Here is a 25,576-nt window from a genome sequence, read left to right on the forward strand (position 1 = left end):
GAAAACAGCCACTGAAGGTGATTCTTAGAAAATATATATTTTAAGCTTTTAAAACCAAAAAGTTATTGATTTATTTTGTTTAGATTTTTCTTGTTCAAAACTGATTAATTAAATTTAACAGTTTCATTGTTTTAAGTAGCAGATCATAACGTGAATAATAATATTAAAATATATAATACACATTAAATGATTCAATGATAATAAAAAAAAAAATGAAAAGTTGTTTTTCCTGATTTCATCGTTTCATAATTAGTTTTATTAAATCAGAAATTAATGGTGGTGGAACTCAGTATTTCATTTTTAACTATTTTCCAGACAGGAGAGGAAAAAATACTCACGTTAAACAGACATGCAGATTAAAAGGACTGTTGCAAAAGCAAAAGTACCATTTCAACTCTTTACTGAAGTAAAACGTACAAAATCTGTAATGAATAAAATTCCTCCTTCAAGGCTTTTTCAACATTTTATTCCTGGTGATGAAGGAGGATGATATGAACATAATTATTATTCTTATACTGATATATTAATCAGTGTGGATGCAGCAAATTTACTCTTATGAATACCAAACCAGGATTAATGTCATAGTTCACGTTTTGTCTCTTGTGTATTTATGTGTATTTATGTGTATTTATGTGTATTTATGTCAGTGTTTTTATGTGATTTCAAGTTTACACTCTCAGCATCAAACCACATGGAAAATTAATATGTGTGTTGTTTTTTTTTAATCCGAAACCACGGGATTGTATCAGGAGAGTACTCCGTGCAGTATCGGACCCGTTATCCGATACAGGTATCAGTATCTGTATCAGTATTGATATCGGTACCAGTATCATTATCTCTATCGATATCGGTATCAGCCTCGATATCCGTGTCAGTAACAGTGTCAGTATCGGTATCGATATTGGTATTTGTATCTGTATCAGTATCAATATTGGTATCGGTACCAGTATTAGTATCGGTATCCATATTATTATTGGTATCGATATTGGTGTCAATATCAGTGTCTCTATCAGTATCGGTATTAATATAGATATTGATGTTGGTGTCAATATTGGTATCTGAATCGATATTGGTATCAATATTGGTATCGGTATCAATACATCTCTGGCAATGTTTCAGCTTCAAGCAGAGAAAATAAACAGTTTTGCCTGATCTGGAGACTTGACTGTTTTCCACTTCTACACTAAATGTTGTGACTGAAATGGTAGAGATGAGTGAGAAAAACCTAAAAACTGTTGTTTTTTTTTTTTAAATAATCTGAGCTCCAAGAGATGGATTGTGTTCTGAATGAGCTGCGTTCCCTCAGTGTGACAGAGTCTCTCCACCTGATCTCTACTCTCCTTTCCCAACCACGTCTCGGCTCCGGGCTCTCAGTTTGTTCAGCTGGGACTCGGCCATGTCGGCGCGCTCCTCCGCCTCCTCCAGCTCGTGCTGCACCTTCCGGAATCTGGCCAAATGGACGCCGGTCTGCTCCTCCTGCAGAGGTGGCGTAGGGTTATTCTAGGAGTGCGACACGCCTGCCCCCCCGCCCCCCCCACACCCCCAGCCTCCTTCACGCCTCGTGTTTAACTCACCGCCTCCTCACACTGGCGCTTGTACGCCTTCACTTTCAGCTGCAGGTTGTTGACCAGATGCTGCAGACGCACCGAGTTCTTCTTCTCCTCTTCGAACTGAAAGACAACAGGAAAACATCTGCCATACTGCTCTGTGTCGACTCTACCGCACCGAGGGAGAACTCAAGGACACACAAACTCTAAAACAACCAGTGTGCGAGATAAATACTCATATCAGCTGTTTATGGGAGAAAGATGCTCTATAAACTGGATGTTGGAGGAGGAAGATGCTCTATAATCTGGATGTTAGAGGAGGAAGATGCTCTATAATCTTGATGTTGGCGGAGAAAGATGCTCTATAAACTGGATGTTAGAGGGGAAATATGCTGTATAAACTGGATGTTGGAGGAGGAAGATGCTCTATAATCTGGATGTTAGAGGTGGAAGATGCTCTATAATCTTGATGTAAGTGGAGAAAGATGCTCTATAATCTGGATGTTAGCGGAGAAAGATGCTCTATCATCTTGATGTTAGCGGAGAAAGATGCTCTATAAACTGGATGTTGGAGGAGGAGGATGTTCTGTAATCTGGATGTTACAGGAGGAAGATGCTCTATAATCTGGATGTTAGAGGAGGAAGTTGCTCTATACGCTGATGTTAGAGGAAGGAAGATGCTCTATAAACTGGATGTTGGAGGAGGAGGATGTTCTGTAATCTGGATGTTACAGGAGGAAGATGCTCTATAATCTGGATGTTAGAGGAGGAAGTTGCTCTATAGAGCATCTTCCTTCCTCTAACATCAGCGTGATGTTAGAGGAGGGAAGATGCTCTATAATCTGGATGTTAGAGGAAGATGCTCTGTAATCTGGATGTTAGAGGAAGATGCTCTATAGTAGATTAAAAGGAGGCGGTCATTACCTGATAGGTGAGCTCTTTAATCTTCCTCTCGTACTTCCTCACACCCTTCATGGCCTCGCTGGTACGTTTCTGCTCTGCGTCCATTTCGCCCTCCAGGTCGCGGACCTTCAACACACAGTTTGGTTTGAACGTAATCCCTCCTCCTCACAATCTCTCCAGATTATCCGTGCGGCAGGTCGACTCTCACTCGGGCTTCCAGCTTGTGCAGCTCCTTCTTCCCCCCCTTCAGGGCCATCTGCTCGGCCTCGTCCAGACGCTGCTGCAGGTCCTTCACCGTCACCTCCAGGTTCTTCTTCATCCTCTCCAGGTGAGCGCTGGTGTCCTGCTCCTTCTTCAGCTCCTCCGCCATCATGGCCGCCTGCGGACACACAGCGGGTCATGATGCTCCGCTCTCCCGCCGAGCAGGGGGAGGGGGGACGGGCCAAACTGAACGAGGGGACTCACGTCCATGATGGCCTTCTTGGCCTTCTCGTCGGCGTTCCTCGCCTCCTGGGCAGAGTCCTCCATCTCTGACTGCAGCTGGGCCAAGTCGGCGTCCATCTTCTTCTTACTGTTCAGGAGGCTGGCGTTCTGCATGAACGACGCCGCAATTCAATCACAACCCGTCCCGATGTGAAAACCCGCCCCCTTCAGGTAGAAAGCGGGTACTTCACCTGAGAGTGCAGCAGCTGGATCCTCTCGCTGACTTCCATCAGCTCCTGCTCGGCCAGCTTGCGGCCGCGCTCCGACTGCTCCAGCGCCGCCCGGATCTCCTCGTTCTCAGCCGCCGTCAGGTTGTTGCGGCGCTCCACGATGGCCAGCTCCTCCCTCAGGTCCTCCTGGCAGTGCAGGGCTTCGTCCAGGTGGACCTGGGCCTCCTGGAGCGCCAGGTCACACGGTCAGAGGGTGAACGATCGACCACGGCGTTACGGGGTCGGCGCCCACCCACCTTGAGCTGCGTCTGCAGGTTCCTCAGCTGCCTGGTGGCCTCGGACGCCTGCCGGTTGGCGTGGCCCAGCTGGACCTCCATCTCGTTGATGTCGCCCTCCATTTTCTTCTTCATCCGGACGGCGTCGTTGCGGCTGCGCGTCTCGGCATCCAGCGTGCTCTGCAGGGTGTCGACGGTCCTCTGGTGGTTCCTCTTCAGCTGGTCCATCTCCTCGTCCTTCTCCGCCACCTTCCGGTCCACGTCAGCCTTCACCTGGCTCAGCTCCAGCTGCAGGTGCAGGATCCTGGTCTCCTCGTGCTCCAGCGACGACTGCAGGGGCAAGAAACACAAGAGGCTAGAGGCTGAGGCCCCAAGCAGGTTAACCCCGTCCTGATCGACCGGTTCAATCCAGCTGGAGGAATGGTAAATATAGACAAAAGTAATTAAACAATTAAGAGACAAAATGAGAAGAGGGAAGTGATTTAAGATAAGAAATGAGAAATGGTGAGGAATTATTAGGACAAAGTAAGAACTTCAAAACAATGACAGATGATATAATAAGATAAATTAGTTTTTGAAGAAATGAGAAATGATGAGAAGTGACCCTGAAATATCAGAATTATAAGAAATGTTGAGAAATTAGAAGACATTATGAGAAATGAAAACGGGTGAGAAAAAGTTTAAAAAAAAATGTAAATCAGTACGGCATGTAAGACATGTTGAGGAAAGCTTATGAAATAATGGGAATTTATGAAAAATGATGAGCTGGTAATTATGGAAGGATTGATGAGAAATTATGTGGATTCATGAGAAATTAGGAGAACTGATTAGAAATTATAAGAAATACTGTGAATTGATGGTGAATGATGAGAATTGACGACGACTGATGAGAAATGATGATAATGTATGTGAAGTTATGAGACATTATGATAATGTATGATAATTAATGACAATTGATGAGAAGTTATGAAATTACGAGAATTGATGCCAATTGATGATAAGTTATGAGACTTAATGATAGATTACACAAATTGGTGAGAAATGATGAGAAATGTGTTCATGGCTGACCTCGGCCTCCTCCAGCGCCGCCTGCGTGTCTCTCTTGTCCTGCTCGGCCTGCTTTGCAGCTTTCTCCAGCTCATGGATGGTTTTTGCAGATTGTCCCACTTGCTCGCTGATATCGGAGATTTCCTCTGAAATCACCACAAACATGATTTTTCCAGCCGTGAAACAGAAAAATTAAAAAATCACTAAAACAGCAGCAGGCATCTTACGTTGCAGGTTTTTATTCTCTCGTTTCATGTTCTCCAGGTGATCCAGAGCCTCTTTGTACGAGTTCTTCAGCTTGAAGAGTTCGGTGCTCAGTCCTCTGGACTCTCTCTGGGAAACCTCCAGATCCGACTGGCTCTCCTCATATTTCTGTTTCCACTCGACCAGAATCTGACGGCAGAGGAGACTCCTGTGTCGCCGCTGCAGCCTCAACATTTAGGTAACGAGCTATGAGAAGAGAGCCGCACCTTGTCGAAGTTCTTCTGCTTCTTGTCCAGAGTGGCGTTGGCTGCGTTGGACCGCTCCAGCTCCACCGTGAGGTCCTCCACCTCCGCCTGCAGCCGCTGCTTGGTCTTATCCAGCGACGCACATTTGACGTTGGCGGCCTCGGTCATCTCCTCCGAGTCCTGCAGCCGCTGGGCCAGCTTCTTCCTTCACACCGGACACCAAACTCAGTCAATCTGAGGAAATCCAACATGGCGGCCAACGTATGAAAACGCAGCGTGCGGTTTCTCACTTGGCCTCCTCGAGCTCCTCCGTGCGCTGGATGGCGTCCGTCTCGTACTTGGTCCTCCACTGTGCCACCTCCCCGTTGGCCTTGGAGAGGCAGCGCTGCAGCTCGGCTTTGGCCTCCTGCTCCTCCTCGTACTGCTCTCGCAGCAGCTCGCAGTCGTGACGGGACGACTGCAGACCGTGGGCCAGGGCGTTCTTACTCTGCCAACGGTGCCAACACACAACCTTCAGCTACGGATTCTCTGGATTCTCCGTTTTCATGAATCAGACGGTTTCTTAACTCTTCTGATCTCCCCGCCTCACATCCCCCAGTACTTAGAGGAGTCACCCCCTCTCTGTATCTGTCGTTCTTTTTGCTTATTTTTGCAAAATAAAAGTTTATGCTTATATTTGAAAAGTGCTGCTCAGGTTAATTTGGTTCCACAACGATTTCTTGTTGGAAGGCGTTTGGATCGACGTGCGAACCCGACCTTAACTTCCTCGTCCAGAAGTCTCTTCAGCTCCTCGATTTGTTGGCTCCCGGCAGCTTTTCCTCTGCTCAGCTGCGACAGGGTGATCTCCTTCTCCTCCAGCAGGCGAGACAGTTCACCTGCTCTCAACAAAAACAGGAAGTCAGGAGGCGGCGCTCAGGTGCAGCGCGGCGGTGCGGATGTCTTCCTCACCGTTCTCGGTCTGCAGCCGGGCGCTGAGCGCGGCGTAGTCGCTCAGAGACCTCTGCGCTTCGTCGGCTTTGCCCTTGTACTCGTTCATCTGGTCGTCCAGGCTCCTGCACTGCTTCTCCAGATTAGCCTGAAGCATCGAGGGACGGTTAATCCACAAGCTGAGAGAAGATCAACAAACTTTTCAGGCCTCCCTCCCTCTCATCTTCACCTTGCTCTTCAGGACGCTCTCCACGTTGGCCGCCATGTCATCGACCTCCATCCTCAGCTCGCTCTTTTCCTTCTCCAGCTTCTGCTTGACCCTCTGGAGGTTGTCGATCTGCTCGCCGAGCTCGGCCACGCCGTCCGCCTGCTTCTTGCGCAGCGTGGCGGCGACGGCCTCGTTCTGCAGCGTGGACTCCTCCAGGTCGCGGCGCAGCCGCTGGTACTCCGCCTCGCGCTTCTTGTTCAGCTCGGCTTGGGCGGCGGTGGCGCCGCCGGCCTCCTCCAGCCGCTCCGTGATCTCGTTCAGCTCCCTGCACAAGTCCGACCGCTGCTTCTCCACCTTGGCCCGGGCCGAGCGCTCCGCCTCCATCTCCTCCTCCAGCTCCTCGATGCGAGCCTGCGGGGGGGGGGGGGGGGGGGGGGGGGGGGGGGAGCGAAGACCGTGCGGTCGTTACGTTCTGCGAGGCGGCCATTTTGAAGCTCGTGTCATCGACGATTCACCTGCAGCTCTTTAATTTTCTTCTGGAGCTGCGTGCTGAGCGCCTGCTCATCTTCAATCCTACTCTGCAGGTTGCTGATTTCAAAGTCCTTCCTGGAAAACGATTCGAGTAAATGTGTTGCACAACTCTTACAACTTTTTAGCATTTTGTGCCCGAAAAACATGAAATAATCAGACAAAATAACAAATCAGGATGAATAAAGAGCAAAATAAACTGTCGTGCTCTCTTAAAACTATGCTAACTAATTCTGAGGAGAGGTTTTTTTTACCTGCTTCAGCTGTGAAAGGTCAAAGTGAATTCCTATCGAAGGAATTCACTGAAACGTGCACACTGATGAAGCAGTTAATGTGAAACTCAAGATGGAGTTTATACATCCAGTGTCAAACCCAAAAGCTTCCCCTCAGTGTTTAAATTGTAAGAGAATGTGCATATGACATGTTTTAACATCTGTGATAGAATCAATTAACATTGCTATTTATCATATCTGCCTCTAACTTGAAGGGATGTAAAAAAGAAATCATCGTAATTGTCAATAAACACAAATACAATTGAATTTAAATGAATTCATGAATTATGGAAATGATACATAATAAGATTAATTTACTTAAGTACAATACGGCAACTTAGTGTTTTGAGATGCCGAAAACTTTTTGTTAAACTAGAGCTACACTCGGTAGAGCGCAGTTTGTCATGACTCCCAGTCCATATTCTCCTGGGACTTGGTACTTTTATTTTGACAGTCACCATAATAACAATCCAACTTGGTTGTTTGTCCACGAGAATAAATGTTCTCCCGCTCATTGTTGTCTGCTGCGTGTGTGTGTGATTTCAGCACTAAAACTAACAACAGCACCAACTAGTGGCCCAAAATGAAAACAGTGTTTCTGAATCGTTTCTTAGGGTGCCGGTGTGTGTGAGCCTGAATGATTGTTGATGCTGCAGAAGCCCGAGTTCCCACTGATTGGTGTGTCCCGTGTTTCAGATCCTACTTTCTGAGCCTCTCCTCCGCCTGCTGCATCTCGTTCTCCAGGTCCATGATGGTTTCCTGGGAGAGCTTCAGGTCGCCCTCCAGTTTGCGTTTGGACCTCTCCAGCTCGGCCCTGGCCCTCTTCTCCTGCTCCAGCGAGCCCTCCAGCTGCAGGAGAGCCTCACATGAGCCGCCAGCTCAAGCAGGAGATCATGCAAATGGAGTGCCGTCGGTTGTGAACTCACGTCATCCACCTGCTGCTCCAGCTTGATCTTCGTCTTCGTCAGACCGTTGACTTTGTCCTCCTCGGCCTGGAGGTCGTCCAGCGTCTGCTGGTGCACCTCCTGCAGAGCCTTGATCTCCTTGGAGGATTTCAGCAGAGCCTCTTCCAGAGACGTTAACTCTTCTACCAGGTTCTTCACCTGGAGGACATTTAACCACTTGTTCAGTATGTCGTTTTAGTGAACTGGTTCGTAGTGGCATGAGGTGAATGACCGACCGACCGACCGACCGACCAACCAACTGATAACTAACCAACCAACCAACCAACAAACCAGCTAACCAACCAACCAACCAACCAACCAACCAACCAACTGATAACCAACCAACAAACCAGCTGACTGACCAACCAAACGACCAACCAACCAACCAACCAACTGATAACCAACCAACCAACCAACAAACCAGCTGACTGGCCAACCAAACGACCAACCGACTGACCAACCAACCGACTGACCAACCAACCAACCAACCAACCAACCAACCAACCGATAACCAACCAACCAACCAAACAACCGACCGACCAACCAACCAACAAACCAACTGATAACCAACCAAACGACTGACCGACTGACCAACCAACCAACCAACCGATAACCAACGAACCAGCTGACCAACCAACCAACCAACCAACCAACCAACCAACCAACCAGCCGACCAACCAACCAACCAACCAACCAACTCACTGACCAACTAGTCAACTAACCAATCAACCAACTATCCAACCAGCTGACCAACCAACTGACCAACCAACCAGCCGACCCACCGACCGCCCAACCAACAAACCAACCAACTGACCAACCAAATGAAAACATACCATCCAACCAACCAACCAACCAACCAACCAATCAGGTCTTGAGTGTCTGAGCTGGTTTTTAGTGTCATGAGGTGATGTAGCCGCCCGTCACCTTGTTTTCCGTGGCGTACTTCTCCTTCTCCACTTTGGCGATGGTGAGCTCGAGGTCGTCGATGTCTCGTTTGAGCTCTGAGCACTCGTCCTCCAGCTTCCTCTTCTTGGCGGTGATTTCGGCGTTGATCTCCTCCTCCTCCTCCATCCTCTCGGAGAACTCTTTCACTTTGGCCTCCAGGTGGATCTTGCTCTTTATCAAACCTTCGCATCTCTCCTCAGCGTCACACAGGTTCTCCCTCTCCTTCAGAAACAATCACAGTGCAGGAAAACATCCTCATTAAGCCACAAACGTTGTTTTTTATCCTTAAAAATGTTGGAAAAACCTTCAAATCCCATGTTTTTCTTGACGTTTCTACTTTTCCACTCCAGAAGTTTTAACCATAGTTAATATTGAGTGTGACGTCAGCTCAGTCTATTTTTACTTTCACTTGTTAAGTGAATCAATAATGTGGCCTCTTATCTCCCCTCAGTATTGATCAGGCAGTTTCTGAATTGCAAAACAATAAAAAAAACTGAGGCTTTTATCTGTTTTTATCGCCCAGACGGAATCGATGAGGACGGAGCACTGTGTGTCGACTCACCGCCTGGATCTGCAGGTACAGGTCGTTCTTCTCCTGCACCAGCATCACCATCTTCTCCTCCAGCTCCTTCCTCCGGGCCTCCGACTTGGCGAACTCCTCCTTGAGCCGGGCGAACTCCTCCCTCATGGTCTGGATCTCCTTCTCGGCCTCGGCACTGCGCAGCAGAGGCTTGATCTTGAAGAACAGCCTCATCCAGGGCCAGTTCTTCACGTTCATGAAGGAGCGGATGTTGTACTGGATGATGAAGATGCACTCCCTGCAGGGGGCGACACCAGTGACGACTCAATTAAAGCACAATTAAAACAAGAAAAAAAGTAGTTTGGGTGAAAAAAAGGAATAGAATAGAATAGAATAGAACTATTTACTCATTAATAGTTTATTAATAACTCAGTATTGGCTCATTAATAACTCAATACTAACAAATGGATACGTCAACAACTCTGTATTAATGAGTTAATATCTCAATATAAATTCATTATTAGTCCATTAATAATTCATTATGTCATTAATAACTAATCCACTCGTTAATATGTCACACATTAATACATAACTAATTTCCTCTCATTTATTTTACCTCATTAACACGTTGTTAACTCTTTAATAACATTAATAGCTCGTTAATAACTGCATTAGTATTGGGTTATTAATGAGCCAACAAATTAATAAGTCAACAACTCTATATTAACTCATTGATACCTCTATAATAACTCAATAACAACTCATCATCAACCTATTAATAACTCATTAAGTCATTAATGAGTTATTGATAATCATCAACTCAAATAATAACTCATTAATAACAAATTTTAGTTCATTAATAACACATTAACTCGTTAATAAAGCCTTATTAACCTATTAATACATTAATGTATAACTCCTTTGAGCTCATTATCAACTCATAAAAAACTCCTAAATAAATCATTTGAGCTCATTATTCTGACGCTGCTGTTTTCATCGTATTCCCACTCGCTGTCATAAACCTAAAAGTATTCCGTCTCAGGCCAGTTGAGGAGATCAATTAGTGAATTTATGAGTTTATTGAAAAGTTTCACTTAGGTACTGAGAAATAAAGACAAATATTTGCAACTACTGTGTTCAGCCTCGTCTTGATCTCCAATGTTTGAGAAGAAAAACACATTTTAGAGTTTCTGTCAGTCTGTGGTGAAACACCGGATTACATGGCACCGGATTACACAAATTATCATTAAATTGTTGGAAAAGAGTTTTACGTTTTTTAATGTAATTTCCTTTTTTGAGTGTAGTGTCTGACCGTTTCTTCAGCATGTCCTTCTGCCTCAGTCTGGTCACGTAGCCTCGGGCCACGGCCTGGATCCGAGTCATGAGCACAGCCAGACGCTCGTCCCTCATCTCCTCCAGGAGGCCGAGCAGCCCGGCTTTGAAAAACACCTGGTGCAGATTAAATCAGTTCACATCAGTGTAATCTGAGCTGCTAAAACTGAAATCACTGCTTTCCTTCATTATTTTTTCACGAGTCTCTGGAATCCGTCATAAAGAGGAAAAATCACTTTCAATTTCTGCTGCTCATTTTATCATTTTAATCTAGAATTTCGTTTCCGGCTCTGTATATCAGATTCAGCAGTAATGGAGGTTTTTTCTGCGGTACTGCAGCGGCTTTCTGTTGTCATCTAGTGGTCCAACCCGGTATGGCAAGGTATATGTTGATATATAAAAGGTGTATTAACATAAGCCGTATGACAAGTCAAAGAACAAAATGCAAATTAAATAGAATCTGCGTTATAGTGTAGAAAATACGGTAATTAGTAGGTCAGCGCATTCTCAAAAACTTGCACCGATATAGTGCAAACAGGGCTTTAATCTAAAATTTGAAATCATAGTGGCGAAGAAACGTCGAACCACCCAGCAGATTTAAGATAAACGTACCTTTGTGTATCCGAATCTGTACTGTGTGTGATCCACGTCGATGGAGGACAGCAGCTTCTCCGACGCCTTCTTGCTGTCCATGAACTGGCCCTCGGGGATGGCGCTGGCGTTCAGGATCCGGTACCTGGAACAAGTTGGACTTGAAGCAGCAGTAAACTCCAGAAGCGCCGGGGCGGAGACGGAGTCAGCACCTCTGTCTGAAGTCTCCGTAGAGGATCCTGCTGGGGAATCCCTTCCGGCAGATGCGGATCCCTTCCAGTACGCCGTTGCAGCGCAGCTGGTGCAGAACCAGGTGGTGATCCATGGATCCTGCAGAGCGATCTCACATTGAGGTGGGCGACTTCTTCCACTTTGGTTACCTGCCTGTTGAGTTCGTCTCACCTGGGATCTTGGTCTCGTTCGGGATGATGCACCGGACGAAGTGTGGGTGGGTGGATCTCAGGTTGGACATCAGTTTGTTCAGGTTCTCCTGCGGCAGACAGATTTAGCCGTGCTGAATTTAACCGTTAAATTTTGCTTCGCTTATGTTTGACCTCGTTTTTTTTTTCTTCCAAACTAGAAATAGTCATTTAACAGCTACTAAATACCTGATACAAGGAATACTTGTTCTGTGTGTTAAGACACAAGAGGATCTGTTTTAAATGTTAACAATTAACTTTAAAGTAAAGTACCAATATTTTGTTACTTATAAGGAAAAAGCTCATTTGGAGTTTTAAAGGAGAAATCCCAGAGAATGACTTACAAATAAAGAAAATACAATTTAAAAAAATGAAGAGGTACATGTTCAGAATTAGGTCAGGCCCAAATCAAGTGGAACCAGAAAGCGATGGTAGTGTTTTGGGTGTCAGTTTACACGAAAATGGTCCTCTGAGTCATTAAAACACAACTTTTGGAAGACGGCTCCCAAGGTGTAACTTTATGAAAATCACTCAGTCTCCGTGGAAACGGGGGAAAAAACGCAAATTTTATGAAACGCTGTCGTGTAAACGAAGCCTTATGTTTCAAAGAGTTCCTTTCATTCCAGACATTCGTCTCCAGAACTTTAAGAAATGCATGGGTTTAACTGAAAAGGATGCGTCACATTGGTTCTTTACCCTGAAAAGTGCCGACACCGTCTGGAAGGAAGACCCCTTCTTCTTCGAAGTTTTCTTACTTCCATCTGCAGAGATTAAGGGCGCCAGTGAAGAAGTTGAGTAAACATGGAATCGTTGACGGCGGCGTCGTTTACTGACCGTCGGCGGAGGCGTACGTGGCGAACAGCAGCGACAGCAGCTTGACCGAAGACTTCTGGTAGAGCTGCACCACGGTGTCGTTCAGAGGGTCTTTGTTCTTCTCCAGCCAGCCGCTGATGTTGTAGTCCACCGTGCCGGCGTAGTGCATGAGGGAGAAGTGGGCCTCCGTCTTCCCTTTGGACGGTTTGGGCTTCTGGAAGATGCTGTTCTTGCCCAGGTGTTGGTCGTACAGCTTGTTTTTGAAGGAGCCGTCCGTCGCCTTGGGGAACATGCACTCTTCCTCCAGGATGGAGAAGATCCCCATCGGCTGGAGGCCACACAGGAAAGCATCCGGGCATGAAGTTCAAACCGTCACCGATGTGAGCTCTTCCGCGGAGCTTACCTACCTTCTCGATGAGCTCGATGCAGGCGGCCAGGTCCATCCCGAAGTCGATGAACTCCCAGGCGATGCCTTCCTTCTTGTACTCTTCCTGCTCCAGCACGAACATGTGGTGGTTGAAAAACTGCTGCAGCTTCTCGTTGGTGAAGTTGATGCAGAGCTGCTCCAGACTGTTCATCTGAATTGAAACGGTTAAAACGGAGGTCAAAGTGCTGCTAAAGCGGTGCGTGAAACCTCATTACAGATGCACATCAATTCTTTCTTTTTTTTTTACTTTCGTGCAGCTTGAACAACCGAGGAAGGCCTTTATTTAAGGTTTAATACGCTGGCCCAGACGGGGCAACAGCACAACACAACAGAAAAAGCCACAACACAACAACAAAGCTATTAATCGCAAGCATCATGCAGCAGTACTTCACTTACATCTCATTAAACTCTCCGTAATGTCAGAAAATGTTTTCCCCCGGAAACAAAACCTGTTCTCTGACCCCAAGTCCGTCAGAATATATGGTCCCCGGGAAACAGCGCCTGCTCTCCAACCACTGCGCCCTTCTGTTGTGGCTTTTGTTGTTGTGTTGTGCTGTTGGCCCTTCTGGGCCACCGTAGTTTAAAGTGGAGAAAAACGTACCTTTGATTCCCGGACATTAAAAAATATCTAGACATTCACACAAAGACGCAACGTTTCAAGAGAAAACGCAGCGTTTCTGCGTTTCCATTGAAGAAAAATTTCACGTTTCCGTGGCAACGGTTCAGAATGCCAGATCACGAGTTGGCATTCTGTAGGTTGTCTTTGTAATGAAACCACACACACATGCAGCAGAATTCTGGAGGTTGCCGTTGAGCATGTGCAGAGGAACTATTTACTACAGCCGTGGTGCACATGACCAGTAGCAGCGCTTCAGTCTACTATTCATCATGACGGCGGTTCTCGGTCGTTTCAGCCGTTGTCGTGTAAACGAGGCTTCAGACTGGGGAGAAGACCCAACGTCTTTCTTTTCACTCCATCCACACCTTTTTTTTGCACTTCGTTGTTACTCCGTGTTCACTTCGAGCATCATCTCATTATGAGTTCTGTTCACCTCGAATATTTCAAACCCTGCGATGTCCAGGACGCCGATGAAATGCTGCCTGGGCAGCTTGGTGTCGAGTTGCTGGTTGATTCTGGTCACCATCCAGAAGAACAGCTTCTCGTACACGGCCTTGGACAGGGCGCCCACGGCGTTGTTCACCTGGTGCATCACACAGGTTCAGGGTGAAGCGACCTCCCAACTACAGGCCGTGAAACTGTGGCTTTAGAGGAAGTAACTCTGCGTACCTGCTGTGGAGTTTGACCTTTGGTGACGTATTCATTCCCCACTTTAACTCGAGGGTAGCACAGCGCCTTCAGCAGATCGGCAGAGTTCAGACCCATCAAGTAGGCAACTTTGTCCGCCACTGGAGGAGACATGACACGTTAAACCGACGTTCTCAAACCTGTGGAGGCTCAATCTTCAGTAGCAGCTCCCTGGTTGTCTAGTGGTTAGGATTCGGCGCTCTCACCGCCGCCGCCCGGGTTCGATTCCTGGTCAGGGAATACAAATTTAAAGAGTTCCTCTGAGAAACTAATAAAGTAGTTCTGACCTAAACAGTGAAAAATGCTCCAAAAAAATTTATTTTGATTGGCTGGGCGGTTTGGTAGTCAGTTGTTCGGTTACTCAGTTGATCAGTTGGTTGATTTGCCGGTTGGTTGGTGAAAATTGGTATAAAACATTTTTTCGTTTAATAAAAAGTGATAAGATCCACAAATCGATTTTATTTGTTGTGGTTTTTTTTTTAAAGGTGAGGTTATAGGAAGACCAGTAAACTGAAAATTGCAGATTACTTCACAAATACCAGAGGTAAGGCTACAATAAGACCTTCAGTCACAGCTCCCTGATTGTCTAGTGGTTAGGATTCGGTGCTCTCACCGCCGCAGCCCGGGTTCAATTCCCGGTCAGGGAAAAATTATTTAAAGAGTTCCTCTGAGAAACTAATAAAGTAGTTCTGACCTAAACAGTGAAAAATGCTCAAAAAAATAACTTTTGGTTAGCTGGGCGGTTTGGTAGTCAGTTGTTCTGTTACTCAGTTGATCAGTTGGTACATTTGCCGGTTGGTTGGCAAAAATTGTTATAAAATATTTTTTCATTTAAAAAAAGTGATAAGATCAACAAATGTTTGTTTTTTTTTTAAAGGTGAGGTTATAGGAAGAGCAGTAAACTGAAAACTGCAGATTTCTTCACAAATACCAGAGGTAAGGCTACAATAAGACCTTCAGTCGCAGCTCCCTGATTGTCTAGTGGTTAGGATTCGGCGCTCTCACCGCCGCGGCCCGGGTTCGATTCCCGGTCAGGGAATACAAGTTTGAAGTATTTCTCCGAGAGACTAATGAAGTATTTCTGTCCTGAACGGTGAAAAATGCTCAAAAAAATAAATTTTGGTTGGCCGGGCAGTTTGGTAGTCAGTTGTTCGGATACTCAGTTGATCAGTTGGTTGATTTGCCGGTTGGTTGGTGAAAATTGGTATGAAACAATTTTTTCGTTTAAAAAAAAGTGATAAGATCCACAAATCGATTTTATTTGTTGTTTTTTTAAGGTGAGATTAAAGGAAGACCAGTAAACTGAAAATTGCAGATTTCTTCGCAAATACCAGCGGTAAGGCTACAATAAGACCTTCAGTAGCAGCTCCCTGATTGTCTAGTGGTTAGGATTCGGCGCTCTCACCGCCGCGGCCCGGGTTCGATTCCCGGTCAGGGAATATAACTTTATAGAATTCCTATGAGAAACAAATAAAGTATTTCTGTCCTTAACGGTGAAAAAGCATTCAGTCAGTCACTTCATTGGTTGGTATTTTGTTGGCCAGGCGGTTTGTTAGTCAGTCGATCAGTTGGTTGGGTTGTTTGTCACGATGTTGGTCAGTTGGTTGATTTGCCGGCTGGTTGGTGAAAATTGGGATAAAATATTTTTGCGGAAAAGGTTATAGGATGACCATTAAACTGAAAACTACAGATTTCTTCACAAATACCAGAGGTAAGGCTACAATAAGACCTCCAGTAGCAGCTCCCTGGTTGTCTAGTGGTTAGGATTCGGCGCTCTCACTGCCACGGCCCGGGTTCGATTCCCGGTCAGGGAAAAAGAATTTACTGCTGAGATTAATGAAGTAGTTCAGTCTTAACAGTGAAAACTATAGAAAAAGTACTTGATCAGTCACTTTGTCCAAAGGGCAGTTGGTTGGTGAAAATTGGTGTAAAATGTTTTTTCATTTAAAAAAAGTGATAAGATCCACTTATGGTTTTTTATTTTTTTTTTAAAGTCGAGGTTATAGGAAGACCAGTAAACTGAAAATTATAAATTTTTTCAAAAAATAACAGAGTTAAGACCTTCAGTAGCAGGTCCCTGGTTGTCTAGTGGTTAGGATTCGGCACTCTCACCACCGCGGCCCGGGTTCGATTCCCGGTCAGGGAATACAAGTTGAAAGTATTTCTCCAAGAGGCTAATGAAGTATTTCTGTTCTAAACAGTGAAAAAGGCAACAAAAGAAAAAGCAGTCAGTCATTTCATTGGTTGGTATTTTGTTGGCCGGGCAAACCGCTGACCGTTAGTCAGTCGATCAGTTGGTTGGGTTGTTTGTCACGATGTTGGTCAGTTGGTTGATTTGCCGGCTGGTTGGTGAAAATTGGGATAAAATATTTTTGTGAAAAAGGTGATAGGAAGAGCAGTAAACGGAAAACAGCAGATTTTTTTCACAAATACCAGAGGTAAGGCTACAATAAGACCTTCAGTCGCAGCTCCCTGGTTGTCTAGTGGTTAGGATTCGGCGCTCTCACCGCCACGGCCCGGGTTCGATTCCCAGTCAGGGAAAACTAATTTACCGCTGAGATTAATGAAGTAGTTCAGTTTTAACAGTGAAAACTATAGAAAAAGTACTTGATCAGTCACTTTGTCCAAAGGGCAGTTGGTTGGTGAAAATTGGTGTAAAATATTTTTTCATTTAAAAAAAGTGATAAGATCCACAAATGTTTTTTTTTTTTTTTTTTTTAAAGTCGAGGTTATAGGAAGACCAGTAAACTTAAAATTGCAGATTTTTTCAAAAATTAACAGAGTTAAGACCTTCAGTAGCAGCTCCATGATTGTCTAGTGGTTAGGATTCGGCGCTCTCACCGCCGAGGCCCGGGTTCGATTCCCGGTCAGGGAATACAAGTTTAAAGAATTCCTCTGAGAAACTAATGATGTGTTTCTGTCCTAAACAGTGAAAAAGGCAACAAAAGAAAAAGCATTCAGTCACTTTGTTGGTTGGTATTTTGTTGGCCAGGCGGTTTGTTAGTCAGTCGATCAGTTGGTTGGGTTGTTTGTCACGATGTTGGTCAGTTGGTTGATTTGCCGGCTGGTTGGTGAAAATTGGTAGAAATTATTTTTGCGGAAAAGGTGATAGGAAGAGCAGTAAACTGAAAACTGCAGATTTCTTCACAAATACCAGAGGTAAGGCTACAATAAGACCTTCAGTTGCAGCTCCCTGATTGTCTAGTGGTTAGGATTCGGCGCTCTCACCGCCACGGCCCGGGTTCGATTCCCGGTCAGGGAAAATTAATTTAAAGAGTTCCTCTGAGAAACTAATAAAGTAGTTCTGACCTAAACAGTGAAAAATGCTCAAAAAAATAACTTTTGGTTGGCTGGGCGGTTTGGTAGTCAGTTGTTCTGTTACTCAGTTGATCAGTTGGTTGATTTGCCGGTTGGTTGGTGAAAATTGGTATGAAACAGTTTTTTCATTTAAAAAAAAGTGATAAGATCCACAAATCGATTTTATTTGTTGTTTTTTTAAGGTGAGGTTATAGGAAGACCAGTAAACTGAAAAGTGCAGATTTCTTCACAAATACCAGAGGTAAGGCTACAATAAGACCTCCAGTAACAGCTCCCTGGTTGTCTAGTGGTTAGGATTCGGCGCTCTCACCGCCGCGGCCCGGGTTCGATTCCCGGTCAGGGAATATAACTTTATAGAATTCCTATGAGAAACAAATAAAGTATTTCTGTCCTTAACGGTGAAAAAGCATTCAGTCAGTCACTTCATTGGTTGGTATTTTGTTGGCCAGGCGGTTTGTTAGTCAGTCGATCAGTTGGTTGGGTTGTTTGTCACGATGTTGGTCAGTTGGTTGATTTGCCGGCTGGTTGGTGAAAATTGGGATAAAATATTTTTGCGGAAAAGGTTATAGGATGACCATTAAACTGAAAACTACAGATTTCTTCACAAATACCAGAGGTAAGGCTACAATAAGACCTCCAGTAGCAGCTCCCTGGTTGTCTAGTGGTTAGGATTCGGCGCTCTCACCGCCACGCCCCGGGTTCAATTCCCGGTCAGGGAAAAAGAATTTACTGCTGAGATTAATGAAGTAGTTCAGTCTTAACAGTGAAAACTATAGAAAAAGTACTTGATCAGTCACTTTGTCCAAAGGGCAGTTGGTTGGTGAAAATTGGTGTAAAATGTTTTTTCATTTAAAAAAAGTGATAAGATCCACAAATGGTTTTTTATTTTTTTTTTAAAGTCGAGGTTATAGGAAGACCAGTAAACTGAAAATTATAAATTTTTTCAAAAAATAACAGAGTTAAGACCTTCAGTAGCAGGTCCCTGGTTGTCTAGTGGTTAGGATTCGGCACTCTCACCGCCGCGGCCCGGGTTCGATTCCCGGTCAGGGAATACAAGTTTAAAGTATTTCTCCGAGAGACTAATGAAGTATTTCTGTCCTGAACGGTGAAAAATGCTCAGAAAAATAAATTTTGGTTGGCCGGGCAGTTTGGTAGTCAGTTGTTCAGATACTCAGTTGATCAGTTGGTTGATTTGCCGGTTGGTTGGTGAAAATTGGTATGAAACAATTTTTTCGTTTAAAAAAAAGTGATAAGATCCACAAATCGATTTTATTTGTTGTTTTTTTAAGGTGAGATTAAAGGAAGACCAGTAAACTGCAAAGTGCAGATTTCTTCACAAATACCAGAGGTAAGGCTACAATAAGACCTTCAGTAACAGGTCCCTGGTTGTCTAGTGGTTAGGATTTGGCGCTCTCACCGCCGCGGCCCGGGTTCGATTCCCGGTCAGGGAAAAAGAATTTAAAGAATTCCTGAAAATGCCTGTTTTGGTTGGCCAGGCGGTTTGGTCGTCAGTTGTTCGGTTACGCAGTTGATCCTGTTGGTTCATTTGCCGGTTGGTTGGTAAAAATTGGTATAAAACATTTTTTCGTAAAAAAAAAGTGATAAGATCCACAAATCGATTTTTTTTATTTTTTTTTGTTTTTTAAAGGCGAGGTTATAGGAAGACCAGTAAACTGAAAATTACAGATTTTTTCACAAATACCAGAGGTAAGGCTATAGTAAGGTCTTTGGTAAGAGCTCCCTGATTGTCTAGTGGTTAGGATTCGGCGCTCTCACCGCCGAGGCCCGGGTTTGATTCCCGGTCAGGGAATACAAGTTTCAATACATTACAATACGAGTTATTGGTCAGTTGGTTGATTTGCCAGCTGTTTGGTGAAAATTGGTATAAAATATTTTTTCGTTAAAATAAAAAGTGATAATAAAGTATTTCTGTCCTAAACAGTGAAAAAGGCAATTTAATAAGTAATTGTCAGACAAAAAAAGAGCTAAGGCTCCAGCACATAATCTAAATTGTGAAAACATTTTTTGACAAATAACAGAGGAAAGATAAATGTAAGACCAGCAAATTCTTTTTTTTTTTTTTTTAAATGGTAAGGCTATATATAGTAAGACCTCTTATTGGTGAAAATTTGGGGAAAAAAATTATTTCAATTTAAAATGGAGGTAAGTCGAGAAAAAAATGGTAAGGAGAAATTATTTGTTTTTAAATTACAGGTAATTTATGTAGGAATTTAAATTAAACATATTTGGCTGAATAAATGCGTGCAGAGGAAATTCTTACATTTTGAGAGCAATCCAAAGGATATTCTGGATAATAGAGCCAGACGAACATGGATATGATCCAGTGAGTGTTTATATTGAAACTGGGGACATTACTTCATGAAAACAGGTTAAAAATGTAAAAATCCAACTGTAGGAAAAGCGACATCTAATTTCAGGTTGTTGTTTTTTTCATTGATTTTGTCAAAACTGTGTGAGATTCTGCGGCGGAGCTGCGGCACAGTGGGGGACTGGACCAGGCGTCTCTATGGTCTTGATGTGGTTAATATCCGGCGGCTCACCCTCGGTGCCGTCCGGCTCCGCCTGCTCCTCCCGCTGCTTCTGCTTGAACTTCATGTTCCCGTTGTGCATCACGGCTCCCGTCAGCTTGTAGATGCCCAACTTCTCCTCCGTGTTGAAGCCCAGGATGTCGATGGCATTCTGAGACACAGAAGTGACTGTCTGAGCAGCGTTGTGTACATAAACAGGGATTACTAATGTTTCCTGGTTGGCTCACGTCAGTGGCCATCAGCTCCTCGGTGTCGTCGATGCTCAGCACTGTGATTTCTCCCTGGCTGATGAACGGGTAGTCGTACGGGTTGGTGGTGATCAGCAGCAGCTCTGACATGAAATCCAACAGAGTTCTGACGTTTTGCGCAGAGACTCGCATCGAAAACAAACAGTTGCAATGCTATTTTTTATTTTTTCACCGATTAACTCCGGCTTCTTGTTGGACATGATCTGGTAGAAGATGTGGTAGCTCCTCTCTGCCAGCAGCTGGAACGTCACTCTGGATTTTTCCAGAAGATCTGAGAAGAAACAGAAGTTAAACAGACTCAAACTGCAATGTTTATATCACCGAACCACGATTACTGTCATGCACATGAGGATCTTTGGTTTTCTGAGGCATAAACTGTTTCTAATAATGAAGAAAATTACAAACAGACAGGGGATAAAGTGGGAATGGACTCGTCAAAAGATATAAAATAATCCCCCCAAACCCAACAGTGAGCACCTTATTACAAATATAGGTCAAGTTTAATTCCAACCAAACTTACAAGTTTCAATATCAGCCGATGCCAACTTCCCCTTTGTTCCAAAGTGGATGCGGATGAATTTTCCCTGAAAATGTCCAAACGTATTGATTAAAACTCTAAAGTCATTTAATGAAGTCACAGAAAACTGAAACTGATTCTGGATATTTTGCGGGGAATGTGAGCAAACACACTGAGACACAATCACACATCCATCCATCCATCCATCCATCCATCCATCCATCCATCCATCCATCCATCCATCCATCCATCCATCCATCCATCCATCCATCCATCCATCCATCCATCCATCCATCAAACAAGAGTCGCGTTTCCACGTTAAAAGTCGTGAGTTTATTGAGTCTGAGCACCGTTGTCGTACAAACAGACTCCGAAAGCGCAATGGAAGTTCAGCCTTTCCACTTGAAAACGTTGTCGTGCAAACAAGGCGTTAGCCTGTGTGTCCCTGATTGTTCCAGCTGTGTCTCATTTCGTCCTCTCATGTGTCCATGTCTCAGTCTCATGGTGCTTTCATGAAAGTTCCTATTTCATAGATGTAATTTTTTTAATTTAATTTAATTTTAATTTTAATTTTAATTTTAATTTTAATTTTAATTTTAATTTTAATTTTAATTTTAATTTTAATTTTAATTTATTTAATGAATTTTTAATTTAATTTAATTTAATTTAATTTAATTTAATTTAATTTAATTTAATTTAATTTAATTTAATTTAATTTTATTTTATTTTATTTTATTTTATTTTATTTTATTAGGAAAAGAAGAACAACCAGGAGTTTGGGTAAAAAATAAATTTATTTCTTTCATACGGTTTCCTGATAAAGTAGTTTTAATTTAGGGGAGATAGATTCTGATCAAAATAATTCAGCACAACGTATTAAATATGATCAATCCCCCTGTTGCATACCACAGAGATAGACTGTGATATTTTCTTTGGATGGCAGATTCTGATTTAAACTCACAAATCGAGACGAGTTGTCGTTCCTCACAGTCTTCGCATTCCCGAAAGCTTCCAGCAGCGGGTTGGCCTGGATGATTTGATCCTCCAGATTCCCCTGAACAAACAGAACATGGCCGCAGAGCAAACCTCACATTTCACAGGTCAGACTGTCCGATCATCAGATTAACTCAATCTAAGGGTCAAATTAATTATAATTAATTCGCAGGACAGTTTGTTGTCAAACAGGTCGGAAAAGTTCAACAATGATATAATAATCTGTAACTAGGAGCGTCTCAAAAAGTGTCTCTCTGTTTCATCACATGGAAGATTCAACATAACGCCGCTTTGCCGACAACAGCTTCAGCTTGTTCTCAAGTTTTAGGACCTGGTTTCTAAAGATCCTTTGTAAAATGTGTTTAAGTACATGTTAGAATCATTTGGGCTTTAAGTTAGCGAGTGATTTAGTGAGAATAACACGCTGAGGGAGTCACAAACAAACATTTAAATTAACTATTTAAAACCGCGGTGTTAAACAGAATTTTGTTCATTTTCCACATCAGTCCAGTTTCATGTCGATCGGGCCGGACCTGGAGAATAGTGCCTCCGTAACCTTAAAGATTTCATATTATCCAGCTTCTCATCTCCTCCTCTTGGTCTGGTCGGTCCAGAAAATGTTGTATTCTAAGTTTCTAGCTCCTCCTTGATTTTCCTCAATTTGAATATTGGATCATAGGAGCTGCATTCAGAGTCTGCTGTGTCTGTGTGAGCTGGACTGGCTCCGCCCACACATGCCCATCTTGGGAAGAGGAGGAAGTCCTTCCTCTCGTGGTGCCATGTGCCAGAGCAGAGCTGCCTAATTGTGGGAGGAGTCAAAGGGAGGGCCTACCTTGATTGGGATTGGCTAAACCCTCGATGACACTATATAGGGTTTGATTTCTGATTGGCTGGTTGGAGCAACACACTTTTTAAAAACTGAAACAAGCCAGGGAGAGAGAGGACAGACTGTCTTCACTTCTGGGGCGTCAGTCCAGGTATGGGGACGATTAGTACTGCTGGAAAACCTTTCTAAAAAGTGAATTTTGCATAATATGACCTAGTTAAAATGTAAGTCTTTTGTTTGTCATGGCCCAGAGTATATGTGATGAAAATATTTTGAACAATTGTTACAGAAAATACAGAAGAACAGCAGAACGATCTGCTGGAAACAGCGCCAACATGGTGGTGGAGGAAGTTATCGAACGGCAAATAAATCATATCTTCTAAAAGGAAAACTAAACAAAGACGGAATCTTGGAGATGATGAGATTAGAAATTGAACCATAACACAGAAAAATATCTTATGACAAAGGAAAGTGGAGGAGAGCCGTCTGAAGAAACGCCTGAGGCCATAAATCACATTCATCTTTCAGCAAAAACTGGTCATTGTTTGATTTTATCTGTTGACCTGCACTTTGCCTGGAAGCTGCTCCTTCTTGCTCGAGTCTCCGAACGATGCAATTGTTGCAAAGTACTGGATGACCCGCTTGGTGTTGACCGTCTTCCCGGCACCAGATTCTCCACTGGTGGAAAAAAACAAAAAAAACAAAACCAGTTTAATTAAAATCTGAGGAAACACGTTTGGCCTGTGGTTGTCAAAGTGTGGCGGGGGGGGACTGTACAGGGGACAGCGGCAGGACTAAGAAGGTGTCCTTTAGCTCCAGTGCATCACCATAGTTTCACACGAAACATGAGAAGACATTAAATCCTACCTGCAGTAAAATGTCCAAATGTGACACACATGAGGAATAACAGACGTTTGAGAGGATAAAATGTGATTTGAGCTCCTTGTGCGACGCTTTAAATCCAGCAGAGTCGAACTTACGTGATCAGGATGGATTGATTCTCTCGATCTGAAAAACAAACATGCAGACAGTTCAGTTTCACGTCAGTACGTTCAAGTCAGTGTCACTATTTCATTCCATTTCTAACACAGAAAAAAGGCTTCGGTAAACAAATATGTAATATTATTTTAGCCGTTGTACAAATTTAGGATGTTTTCTTTCAGTTTGGACACAAATTTAAAGAAAATACATTTGATGCCATGAAAATATTGTAAAATGACTCGAACAATGTCATTTATTGTTCATTGGTAATTCAATAATTCTTTTATAAAAATTTTTTTATAAATTTTTCCCCATTTTGATAAATTTTTGTTGAAGAGGGTTACTTTTTTATTCAAGATTTTTAAATCTAAATAGTCCATATAGATTAGTTGGTGTAGTTTCTGAGAGTAGTGTATAGATATACATACTATTTATTTATTTATTTATTTATTTATCTATTTATTTATTCATTCATTTTTTAATTTATTTTTTATATATATATAGCTATATATATATATATATATAGATATATATTTATATTTATTTATTTATTTATTTATTTATTTATATTACTGATCAGGGTGTAACATCAGCCATAAACAAGGTTTATAATGATACAATGATTTAGTTTTATCAATCAGCTCACATTAAATTAAATTAAATTAAATTAAATTAAATTAAATTAAATCAAATTAAATTAAATTAAATTAAATTAAATTAAATTAAATTAAATTAAATTAAATTAAATTAAATTAAATTAAATTAAACCTAGATGGAAATTATTGAATCCCCTTGTTTGATTTTCAGTCCCATTTAGTTTTCTTTTCATGAATGTATTTAAATGACTGTGTATGAGCCAGAATGAACAATTCCAGTTATAATTATAGTAAATGAGGGATTGTGAAGCATAAACCAGCCTTAAACTTCTCATTAATCCCACGGATTAACAGTTTCTTGGACCTGTAGGAGGTCAGGGTTTGAGGGCCGACCTGTGAGCATGTACTGGTAAGCGTTGTCAGAGATGGAGTAGATGTGTGGGGGGGCTTCCTGCCTCTTCTTGCCCCGGTACCCGGCCACCACCTCTGGGTTGTAGACCGGCAGCCACTTGTAGGGGTTGATGGTGACGCAGAAGAGGCCGGAGTAGGTCTGGAGGAGGAGCGGACAGAAGACACGCAGTCAATTCAGGAGCAGCGGCGGCGCTGGTTCGGTCATAAAAGACGAGACGAGACGTTACATAAATCATCCAGGCAGCGTAGCGCTCCTTCAGGTTGAAGAGCACGGCCGGCTCGTGCAGATGCGTCAGCAGCGCCATGTCCTCGATTTTGTCGAACTTCGGCGGGTTCATGGGTCGGATGTCGTCCGCGTCGACGGTGATGACCTGGAACGAGGTTCCATAAACATCCGTGACAAACGAAAACCAAGGTGAGGACGGCAGGAGTCACAATAACAACACCCACGCACTCACCTTTCCCCCCTCGACCTCCACCGTGACCTTTGACCCCTCCAGGCCCTTGATTTTGCCTTTGACGTACTCCTGCTTGGGGTCGGGCACGAACACGGAGGTTTTGGCGTCGAAGGGCATGATCTGGGCGGCGATGCGCTCCCGTTCGGACTTGCGGAGGTACGGAGTCGCCACCCCGAATATTTCCATCTCTGCGTCGCTCATTTCGTCGAGCTGCAGGACGACGACAGACAAATCAAACTCCTGCAGGTGAGAAGGGAAAACTTTGTCTGGAGTTCGTACTTACATGAGTTCTGCAGGATAAAACTGAAAGTTGCTGGAATCCCACCAACGTCTCAGAGCTTTGGGATGAAACGACCCCTGTGAGCTGAAAACATACGTCAGTCCAACCACAGCCTCCCGCGGGTTTTTATACGCGGCGGCGGGACGCGCTTCTTCTCCCATATTTGGAGATGCGGCTCCTACGCCGCCTCGGAACGGTCAAGTATGTCCGTTTTGTATTTGAAACTGTCTATGTATAGCCGTATTGTGTCACTTTTAAATGGTTTCAATTGTGATGCTGCAGACTGTCCATTT

General features: G+C 43.6%; 1 protein-coding gene across 1 annotated transcript; it reads right to left on the bottom strand.

Moving 5' to 3' along the window:
* Positions 1-302: 302 nt before the first annotated feature.
* On the bottom strand, positions 303-25,204 carry LOC308124871 (myosin-4-like; the record flags this gene model as incomplete). The annotated part of the gene is made up of 38 exons (XM_080488226.1): positions 303-1,476; positions 1,575-1,670; positions 2,472-2,576; positions 2,659-2,829; positions 2,916-3,041; positions 3,125-3,328; positions 3,400-3,708; positions 4,447-4,571; positions 4,653-4,818; positions 4,896-5,079; positions 5,165-5,361; positions 5,631-5,749; positions 5,823-5,949; positions 6,031-6,420; positions 6,525-6,615; positions 7,513-7,658; positions 7,736-7,912; positions 8,678-8,920; positions 9,261-9,516; positions 10,531-10,667; positions 11,163-11,286; positions 11,354-11,471; positions 11,544-11,631; positions 12,257-12,321; positions 12,395-12,701; positions 12,781-12,951; positions 13,853-14,002; positions 14,089-14,207; positions 19,986-20,124; positions 20,201-20,304; positions 20,394-20,492; positions 20,742-20,805; positions 21,700-21,792; positions 23,121-23,235; positions 23,538-23,565; positions 24,528-24,684; positions 24,773-24,916; positions 25,004-25,204. 38 exons carry the CDS (start codon positions 25,202-25,204, stop codon positions 1,333-1,335), a joined length of 5,799 nt encoding a protein of 1,932 aa, XP_080344352.1. The 3' UTR covers positions 303-1,332.
* Between the last annotated feature and the right edge of the window lie 372 nt (positions 25,205-25,576).

The sequence above is a fragment of the Lipophrys pholis genome (genome assembly GCF_963383615.2).
Source record: "Lipophrys pholis genome assembly, chromosome: 19".
NCBI lineage: Eukaryota > Metazoa > Chordata > Actinopteri > Blenniiformes > Blenniidae > Lipophrys > Lipophrys pholis.